The sequence below is a fragment of the Pygoscelis adeliae genome, unplaced genomic scaffold (genome assembly GCF_000699105.1).
Source record: "Pygoscelis adeliae isolate BGI_AS28 unplaced genomic scaffold, ASM69910v1 Scaffold453, whole genome shotgun sequence".
Classification (NCBI taxonomy): Eukaryota; Metazoa; Chordata; class Aves; order Sphenisciformes; family Spheniscidae; genus Pygoscelis; species Pygoscelis adeliae.
Genome location: NW_008824450.1, coordinates 800,960 through 811,271, shown reverse-complemented (window position 1 = coordinate 811,271; position 10,312 = coordinate 800,960). Strand labels below are relative to the sequence as shown.

General features: G+C 50.3%; 1 protein-coding gene across 1 annotated transcript in view; it reads left to right on the top strand.

The window, feature by feature from the left end:
- MCM2 (minichromosome maintenance complex component 2) overlaps nt 1-10,312 on the top strand; it is a 14,258-nt gene that overhangs the window by 2,718 nt on the left and 1,228 nt on the right. Inside the window, exons 3-15 of the mRNA XM_009321052.1 lie at nt 91-266; nt 938-1,201; nt 2,225-2,444; nt 2,756-2,963; nt 3,696-3,830; nt 4,037-4,228; nt 5,351-5,444; nt 6,067-6,317; nt 6,570-6,696; nt 6,919-7,031; nt 7,168-7,410; nt 8,203-8,385; nt 9,410-9,565. Of these exons, the coding sequence (XP_009319327.1) occupies nt 91-266; nt 938-1,201; nt 2,225-2,444; nt 2,756-2,963; nt 3,696-3,830; nt 4,037-4,228; nt 5,351-5,444; nt 6,067-6,317; nt 6,570-6,696; nt 6,919-7,031; nt 7,168-7,410; nt 8,203-8,385; nt 9,410-9,565 (2,362 nt within the window). The remainder of the gene's footprint in view (nt 1-90; nt 267-937; nt 1,202-2,224; nt 2,445-2,755; nt 2,964-3,695; nt 3,831-4,036; nt 4,229-5,350; nt 5,445-6,066; nt 6,318-6,569; nt 6,697-6,918; nt 7,032-7,167; nt 7,411-8,202; nt 8,386-9,409; nt 9,566-10,312) is intronic.

Genomic DNA, 10,312 nt, shown 5'->3' with positions numbered 1-10,312 from the left:
GTCCTGACACCTGCCCACCAGTAGCCGGAGAAGGGCTGGAGAAACACTTTCTGGAGCCCGGCCTGATTCAATGCTCTGTGTGTGTGCTAGGGACTACCGCCCCATCCCCGAGCTGGACGTCTATGAAGCAGAGGGCCTGGCCTTGGACGATGAAGATGTGGAGGAGCTGACCGCCAGCCAGCGGGAAGCTGCAGAGCGAGTAATGAGGCAGCGAGACCGCGAGCTGGAGCAGGGCATGGGCCGCATGAGGAGGGGGCTGCTTTACGGTAGGTGCAGATGGGCTGTACCAAGTGGGCTGCAGATCTCTCTGTGGTTGACTGTAAGCCGGCCCTTGTGGGGGAGCTGGACTCTCACCCTCAGAGTAGCGGGGAGGTCCCTGGAGCTCCAGTGTATTTGGGCTCTTAGTGAAATCCCTGGCTGTGGGCTTGGCTGGACTCCCCAGTGCATGATCCCTTTGATTTGGGCTTCCTAGGAGCTCATTTGGTCTGTTCTTCTGGTTACATGTTCGCTGCTGAAACAAAGTCAGGATCCTGGGCCTGTATCAAGGGTTTGGGATTCTACCGAGTGTAGAATCCCACTACACTGTGGAGTTTGTTGGCGTTGGCGTTCCTATAGAGACTTTTGTGGGCTGGGTGGGAGGGCCTTTGATGCACTTGGAAGCCCATTCCTTGGCCTTCTTCCCTCAGTGCATTAATGGACATGACTGTGTGCTCTTGCATACAAATCTTCTTATTCACCCCCATAAAGTCTTTAGCTACATTGTGGAAGATGTAGGAGCCAGGCTAGAACTGGATTTAGGCTGGGCCTGGGATGGTTCTTGGTTTGTATCGCAGGCTCCAACCTCTTTGCTTCCACAGCCCATGCAATCCAACCATGACTAATCCAAAGCGTGGGAATGGGAATCCCAACTCTAACAATTTTTCTTCCCAACCCTTAGATAGCGATGATGAAGATGAAGACCGTCCTTCACGGAAGAGGCGGCTGGCAGAACGGGCTGCCGACGGCATGGAAGAAGAAGATGAAGACATGATTGAGAGCATTGAGAATCTGGAAGACATGAAAGGGCATTCAGTGAGGGAGTGGGTTTCCATGGCAGCTCCCCGTCTTGAGATCTACCACCGCTTCAAGAACTTCTTGAAGACCCATGTGGATGACCATGGGCACAATGTCTTCAAGGAGAGGATCAGCGACATGTGCAAAGGTAGGGCTGGGTGATTAGAGGCTCTCTCCTCTTTATGTGGGTCATGGTAGTTTGCAGTGATCCAGGCCATCAGTGGATTTTTTCTGCCTGCCCTGTTTGTCCCAGACATTGAGTTAGCACTTTAAGAAACTCGGATGCTGGTGGAGATAAATGAATAATGGAAACATGTCTACGATCTTTGATTCTGGCTGACTAATTAGAAGGCCCCTGGCGTCTGCTACTCATTAATATTCATATTGTAGAAATGCTAGCAAAAGAATATGTGGGGCAGCAGACAGTGGTCTGCAAGCTTGCGATCTGAAAGAGACAACAATTGCTTGCTGTCTGTGCCAGTTACTTTCTCACACTGGAAACTGGATTATCCAGCAAGGGGACACAAACAGACCTTGTGACTTTGAAAACCATGTCAGTGTTGCAGCCTTGTATTCTGACTAGGCACTGCCAGAAGAAGCAATCATTAAGGCTGTCATTGATAAATTTTAAAAGCAGAAATTGTCACATCTAGGAACAGCTCATGTAACCGTAGTTGTTCGTATTCTTTATATTGAGGCAGAAGCTCCAGAAGCTTGCGTAGTGGATCAGGGTCAGTGTTACACAGCTAGGAAATAAAAGGCATTTGTCTTGTCCCTTTCCAGGAACAAAAGACGCAGAAGGTTTCTGCCAGCCATTCAGCATAGTTGTCTCTCCTATTAACTTCTGTTTCCTGGAGATCTGTGGGAGAGTCCTGTGTTGGGCTGAGGCTTTTGAGTCTCAGGAACACTGAGCCTGGGAAGTATCTCTGCTGAACTGGAGAGGAACAATCACAAGTTTGGTACTGATAAAGAATTTGTCAGAGAAATAAATGAAAAAGAGTTTTCCACCCATTTTCAAACTGTTAATCTCTATAAAGATTTTTCAGGGAAGGTGCAGACATCTGCAAACTGCAGCCTGCAGGATACAGGCTTGTCTGTTCTGGCTATCTTTTGCAGACTCCTTGAGGAGCGAGCAGGTTGAAAATACAATTCACCCCATCTTTTTCTTAAGAGAACAGAGAGAGTCTGGTGGTGAACTACGAGGACCTGGCAGCTCAGGAACATGTTCTTGCCTACTTTCTGCCTGAGGCCCCAGCAGAAATGCTGAAGATCTTTGATGAAGCAGCCAAGGAAGTGGTGTTGGCCATGTACCCCAAATATGATCGTATCGCTCAGGAGATCCATGTCCGTATCTCCCACCTCCCTCTGGTGGAAGAGTTGCGGTCGCTCAGGTAAGCAGCAGGATTACCAGCAGTGGCTGTGGGGCCTGCAGCAGGCTTTGGGGAGCTCAGGAGGACTCATCTGCTAGCTAAACCTCTGGATAAGTCCAACAGGATGACTGAGCTTATGACAGGAAAAAAGTCATATTAAGAATGAACTTTCCGTGTCCCCAAGGTAAAATACAAACCTTGATAGAAAACTCCTACTGATAACTGTTTCTTACTAGGCCTTTGGGAGTTGTGCCTTGTAGCAAGAGTATTTCTGTAGGGTGTTATGCCTTCTGTGCCCTGCAGGCATCCAGCATCTCTCTGTCTTTCCTCAGGCAACTGCACTTGAATCAGTTGATCCGGACGAGCGGAGTGGTGACAAGTTGCACAGGGGTCCTGCCTCAGCTCAGCATGATCAAATACAACTGCAGCAAGTGCAGCTTCATCCTGGGACCCTTTTCCCAGTCCCAGAACCAGGAGGTGAAACCCGGCTCCTGTCCAGAGTGTCAGTCTCTTGGCCCCTTTGAAATCAACATGGAGGAGGTAAGAGACGTGCTTGCCTGGATGGGGCTGTCTGCTCATCCTGCCCAGGCTGCTGCACTGCCCGTTCCTCCCAGCCCAGCCTTGGCTGCCACCCTTTGAACAGGCTCGGTGCTGGGAGAGGGGTCTACTGCTATATCCAGGGATCTGTGAAGATAGATCTTGTCTGTTTGAGCTCTTGACCTGAATCTGCCCAATTTAGCAGCCAAAAGTCATTTACTGCCTCCTTGTAAGCGTTTGGGCTGAATCTTTTGCCACAATCATCTCTGTGGTACACAGTTACCTGTCCATATTGTAGAAACGCAGACACAGACTGTCCAGCTCTCCTCCTTCCCAAGTTAGGTCAGTATTTCCTGATCTGCCAGCTAAGGAAACTAGAGGATGGTAGCAAAATCATTGATGTGGGGCTTCTGACTTTCATTCTTCGCTTTGATATCTTTAACCATCACAAGTAGAGCATCCTCCTCCCAGGAACTGGTCCAGTATTTGGGTGGACAAACACTCTGGAGGCTGAAACACAGTGGTGAGATGTGGCAAAGAGCTTTCCTGTCCCCTTTGTTGTCTATCACACCCTGGAATTGCTCCTCAGAACCTCCATCCTCCCATGCCTCTAGTTTTCTAACCAAAGTATAGTAAATCTTTGAATGGACCCGCTCTGGTGAGGTGCCTTTGAAAAGCATCGGCCGTGCTGATGCCCGCCAGACTTGCTGGGTAACTTTTATTTTGTTGCTGCAGACAGTCTATCAGAACTATCAGCGCATCAAAATCCAGGAGAGCCCTGGGAAGGTAGCTGCCGGCAGGCTGCCCCGCTCCAAGGATGCCATTCTCCTCGCCGATCTGGTTGACAGCTGCAAGCCAGGGGATGAGATTGTGAGTACATTGTTGAACTCAAGTATGGGGTGAGCACAGAGCATTTGTAAACTCTGACAATGACATCACGGGAACATCTGTGGCGATGTGGGGAGGGATTGTCCTCAGATGCATTTGGGCAGCTACTTTTGAGACTGGTATCTTAAAATGGAGAGGGGGCTGTTTTGTGCTGTGCGGGCACTGACATACCGTCTCCTGGTTCCTAGGAGCTAACAGGGATCTACCACAACAATTATGATGGCTCCTTGAACACTGCCAATGGGTTCCCAGTGTTTGCGACTGTGATCCTGGCCAACCACATTGCCAAGAAGGACAACAAGCTGGCTATTGGAGAACTGACTGATGAAGATGTGAAAGTGATTGTGGGTCTGTCCAAGGATGAGCAAATTGGGGAGAAGGTGAGTCAGCCTCAGACATCCCTTCTTTTCCTGTTGATAGCTTGCCATCACCTGGCAGCTGGATCAGAAAGTGATGAGAGGTGTCAGCTGGCTAAACAGTGGTTAAACTTTTAGAAATCCCATTTCTCTCTGAATGGTCTTCTGTAGCTCTCAGACAGCTGTTGATAAGAGTGAGTTATCAGAGGGAAATAAATAAGAAACTTTCCTTGTACTTTTGGGGGTCAAATTTTCTGTTTCTCTCTTTCCTTCTGTGAGCCTTCCACATCATAACAGGGCTGGGAGACGGGTGAGAGACACTCAGACACTGCTTATATCTGATCATTGTTTTCTCTCCCCATATCTTGAAAGCAAAGTGGCGGAAGTGTTCTGAGGGGCCAATGCTTGCGTCTCCAATCCCCTTAAGAGGATGTTATTACTTAGCTTAAGCTGTGTTAGAGATCTTAGCTTTGCTTCTCTCTGCATGCTAAGACCTGAATCCAGTACTTGAAAGAACAAAGCTCCTGGATTGGTGCATGTTCAACATCACTTGAGTCAGGTTGAAGCTCTGTAATAGGGGGACTTCACTCTGTTGCCTTGGTCATGCTGTTTTCGTATTGACTGCTGTTCCCAGTGGGTGGAGCAGCTTCAATTGAGCCAGGACTGTTTTAACGTCAGTAGTCTCTGGCATCAGGCTATTATCAGAATACCCTTGAGAAACTAAGCCAGTTGTTCATAATATTTGACCATGATGACAATTCATGTGCGGCATAACCCATTCAACTACTATCATGTGCAGTGAGTAAGTATCAAATCAAGGTCTCCAGCTTTGCAACAGCTGATAACAGCCACTGCGATGTGCTTTGTGTACAACCGGAGTGTGGAGGCAGTGGCAGCAGCTTCCAGCACCAGACTACACAATCTGCCATGCCCCAACAGCACCATTTTTGTGAAGCACCTTTAGGGGACTCCAGGTGGGTAGTTACCTTTGAAAAAGCCCCCTCACCTTGGATAATAAAAGACTCTTTGTAGGCAGCAGGATTGTAGGGGTAACCGTAGATAGAGCACCTTGCTGATGTTCATGCCAAATTCTGTCCAGAATGGGAAATGGTATTCCCTGGACAACTCCTCTGGTTTTCCTTTCAGATTTTTGCCAGCATTGCCCCGTCTATTTACGGGCATGAAGATATCAAGAGGGGCTTGGCTTTAGCGCTCTTTGGTGGAGAGCCCAAAAACCCAGGTGAGTGTCATTTGTGTCACTTGAGGCTGCTTTACTCAGCTGAAGGCAAATGGATCTGCGTTTGCGCTGCTGCAGTGAGAGTGGTTAGAGTTGTCTGTGTGTCTTGGTGACAGACGAGGTAACAGACTGAGGGATATCTGTGATGGAAGTGGCTGCTTTTATCACGCTGAAAACTCTGGTGTGACGGTAGAAACGCTAAGACTAAAAACAGCTCATACTGCAAACCTGGGCAAGTTTTTATCCCTCCTCCTCTAGGAGGTCGTGTTTGATGCCCCTTCAGAGGTTTGACCTGTTGGTGTCCTGATTTGTTATCTCCTTAGAAGGATGTGTTCAGCAAGGTTAGAAATGCTGTTTTGCACATGTGACTGCCTCCAAAGCTGACTTTCTTTTTCCCTCAACTTCCCTGTAAATCATAGAATCATTAAGGTTGGAAAAGACCTCTAAGATCATCGAGTCCAACCGTCAACCCAACACCACCATGCCCCCTAAACCATGTCCCTAAGTGAAAAAGTGGTTTCCCTGCCTACTGTTTGCTTTCCCTTCAGCTTTGTGCTGTTCAGGGCAGGGTTGCTATCAAGCCATGCACTCAGCTGCCAACGTGTCTCTCCCATTACTGTTATAGGCGGCAAACACAAAGTCCGTGGTGATATCAACGTGCTTCTGTGTGGAGACCCCGGTACTGCGAAATCACAGTTTCTTAAATACATAGAGAAGGCGTCTAGCAGAGCAATCTTCACCACTGGCCAGGGTGCTTCTGCTGTGGGCCTCACAGCCTATGTCCAGAGGCACCCGGTCAGCAAGGAGTGGACTTTGGAGGCAGGAGCCCTTGTGCTGGCTGACAGAGGTGTCTGCCTGATCGATGAATTCGACAAGGTGAGGCCCAGCTTCATCTCTGTGGGAAGGATTAGCTGTGGAGGGACCGGCTGCAACCTCTGCTATGAGGAGACACTGTAACACGTGGTGCCATCTCCCAGCTGAGCAAGGTTCCTGCAGTTTGCTTAGGCCCTTGCTGGTCCATAGTGCAGTTTGCTACCTTTTCAGAGCATCGGGAGCTGATTTCCCTTGGTGTGTTGGGCAATGGGTATAGACATAGATTCAGTTTAAGTCATTCTTGCTTTCTTATAGATGAATGATCAGGATAGGACCAGCATCCACGAAGCCATGGAACAGCAAAGCATTTCCATCTCCAAAGCAGGCATTGTCACGTCCTTGCAAGCCCGCTGCACCGTTATTGCTGCTGCCAATCCCATAGGTCAGTGCTGAGAGACCGCAGGACCATCTCACGCTTCCAGCATCAGTCCACGGTCATGAGAACTGCGGCATAGCTTCCCCTCCCTCTGCCTCGTTCCTCCAGTCTGGAGCAGAGATCAAGCGAGCAGTAAAGTCTCCAGTAAAGTGCTGGAGGTCTATGCTTGCTTCAAAGCTTCAGCCTTGGAGCCTGTGTTTGACTTCGGTGTTTGTCTCTGTGATCCAGGTGGGCGATACGACCCATCACTGACTTTCTCGGAGAATGTAGACCTGACAGAGCCTATCATCTCTCGATTTGATATCCTGTGTGTGGTGAGAGACACAGTGGACCCAGTGCAGGTACAAGCTGTGCTATGAATCTGGGCTTGTGCTGGGCTTGTGATGCTGCTGTTGGGATGCTCAGCTGCAGTTGCCTGCTGAGTTTTGCTATCCAGTGAGTGTCTTCAGTGTCTGTTATATCACTGCTCTCTTGTAGGATGAAATGCTTGCCCGGTTCGTTGTTGGCAGCCATGTCAAGCACCACCCAGGTAGCAAAGAGGCAGTGAATGGGGATGCTGATGAGGTCATTCTTCCCAACACATATGGAGTTGAACCCATTCCCCAGGAGATCCTGAGGAAATACATCATCTATGCCAAAGAGAAGGTCCACCCCAAACTCAACCAGATGGACCAGGACAAGGTGGCCCGGATGTACAGTGACCTCAGGAAAGAGTCTATGGTGAGAATACTGAGGAAAGGTGGGAAGACGTATGTATCTAGACTGCAAATCAGCCTGAGACTGCTCCAGCATATGTTGATGCATTCTTGCCATTTCCATCACAAAAGTCTGTGCCACTGTTTTGTGAGAGACAGGCAGATCTTGCAGTATCTGCTGAACAGATGATTCCTCATCTAAATGCAGAGTCTTGCCTGTTGGTGATCTGTGGACTGATGGACTGGACACATGTACTAGTGCCTGCCATGGCAAAGTCCTCTTATTGTCACCCAGTCTGGCAAGCCCACGGGAGATGTTTGCATTCACTCAGACCCATATGCTCCTGGTACATTACAGGGAGCCGTTCTGTGTAGAAATGCCCTTCTCTTTTGTCCATGGGGTCTCTCAGGCTTGTTCTATCCTCTCCAAGTGGAAGGTGAATTTGCTGAGGTCAGAAGGAGATTTTTGGAGCTTGGGAAAACTATCTTTTTTAATTGGCTTTTTGCTTCTTTAACTCCTCCTAAAAGTTTCTGGAGGAAATGGGATTGCTGTTCCTGGAAAGGCGTTAAACAATGGCAAAGAGTGACCCCACGTAGCATCTCCTCGCACTCTGCTGAATTAAAATGTTGAACAGGGGAGCCTGTACCACTGTGCAGAATGTGCCAGCAGGTGGCAGAGCCTCCCTAGCCTGAGAGCCCTCAAAGGTCCAGGAGCAGCTCCCTACAGTGCGAAGTAGGTCCTGGGCCAGCAGCTGCCTGTCTTGCCCCATGTCTTTTATTCTTCAGTAAGGAGTTGCCTCCTCCTCTCCCCCCTTAGGCAACCGGCAGCATCCCCATCACAGTGCGTCACATTGAGTCCATGATCCGGATGGCCGAGGCTCACGCCCGCATGCACCTACGGGACTATGTGGTGGAAGATGATGTCAACATGGCTATCCGGGTGATGCTGGAGAGCTTCATCGACACGCAGAAGTTCAGCGTCATGCGGAGCATGCGCAAGGTGGGCACTGGCTGAGCCGAGGGCTGTAGCTGCACCCCAGACCCTGTGGGTTCGACTGCAGGCTCCTTGCACTGCCTTGGCTGCAGGAAGAGACTCTTCCAGGCTCCGCAGGGGTCTGTCCTGCAGAGTTAGGTGCTGAGCCCATGTAAATGGAGTACTGTGAGTCTGAAGGCACTGCTACATGACTGCCCTTCATTAGTCTGTGATGGGGCAATGTTTTTGTTGGGGCTGAGAAGGAAGTGTGCCCCGAGCCCCTGTATCGAAAGCACTGCCGCGTCTCTCTTCTTTTTTTGACTCCTTCCCTGCTATTTTGGCACAGGACTCCCACTGCTGCTGCTGCCAGGTGATCGAGCCCGAGCAGGCAGTTAGTTTCTTCACGTTTTTTCTAGGGCTCCTCAGGGGACAGTTAACCACAGGGCAGCACTCACTGTGGTTTAGTGCACAGTCTGCCCTTTTCTCTGAGTGGCAGGGGCTGGCTCTGAACAGTTCTTGGCCGGCTGCAGCCTGGCATTTATCCGCTCCGAGTGTCTGCCCTCAGTCTGGACGACTCGTGGCCTCTCTCTTTGACTGCAAACAGCCAGCCAAGTGTGAGCATCTGCTGGGGAGGCACAGGGCAGCCTGGGTTAAGGGAAGCAGCTCTACAGCTGCCCTTCCACGGCTGCTTCCCCCACGTGCAGCACACCTCCACAGCAGTGCACTGCCAGCCCCCGAGAGGCTCCCGGGCCCCTCCTCCACAGCGGGCCCCTGCCAGCCCCCGAGAGGCTCCAGGGCCCCTCCAGAGGTTTTTAATGGGTGTAAGAGCCACCGGCAGGGGAGTGTTGTGGCTGTCACAGGGCTGTGTTTTAACTGCATGTGCAAGTGGCAGCTTGGCAAGGCCAGAGTCCCTGAAGAGATGCCAAGAGCACAGGTGACAGCGGTGTCATTTGGTTCCCCTTGTGCTCTGTGGGAGGAGGGGGTTGGTTGGTGTTGAGCAGTGCATCACTCGGTTCCTGACCCTCTTGGCTCATCTCATCCTCCCTCCCAGACGTTCTCCCGCTACCTTTCATTCAAGCGAGACAACAATGAGCTGCTGCTGTTTATCCTGAAGCAGCTGGTTGCAGAGCAGGTGATGTACCAGAGAAACCGCTATGGGGCCCAGCAAGACACTATAGAAGTCCCAGAGAAGGACCTGGTGGATAAGGTATGGGCTTATCGTAGCAAGCCTTTTCTGGGGTTGGTTCCTGCTCTCTCTCTGCAGCCTTGGAACCAGAGGTGTTCTCAGACTTGTAACTTCCCTTCCTGAGTTATGGTACCAGAAAAAAACTGGTGTTAATTTAACCCAGAATCAGGGCTGTCTCATCTGTCTCTGCTCCTCTCTTCTCTGGGAGTGTCAAATTTGTCCCCCTCAGTTCTCATGCACCCCCCATAAAGCTTTTGGGTTGGAGTGGTAAATCCTGCAGTACGGCTGGTGCTTTGCAGGTGAATGAGAATACGAGTTCCCTGGCACCTGCGTTTGAAGAAGCAATGAGCAGAAAAATCTCTGTATGAACTTTCCCAATCCCTCCTGAGGCTCACCCTCCTCCTCCTTATGCGTCCTCATCTTGGTCCAGGGGCTGTGCTCCTGACTCTGCCTTTCTGTGCAAAGTATTGACCTTGCTTGGCACTAAAGCAGTATTTGATTCCCGGGTTGCTGCTTTTCTGCTCCTTGCATCAAATGTGCAGAGTAACTATTTCCAGAGACACAGCTTGGTGCTGCTGGTGTGACCACCCCGAGTCAGAGGTCTCCTGCAAAACTGTCTCCCACTGGGTGAGGTATTAGGGGCTTTTGGATAGTAGTTATGTTCTAGCTCTAGTGGTAAGAGGACAAGCCGAGAGCAGGCAGATGCTGAGACAGCATCCTCTCTTTGCTCAGCTCAGCTCTGCCAATGCTCCTTCCTCCTGACCTGCA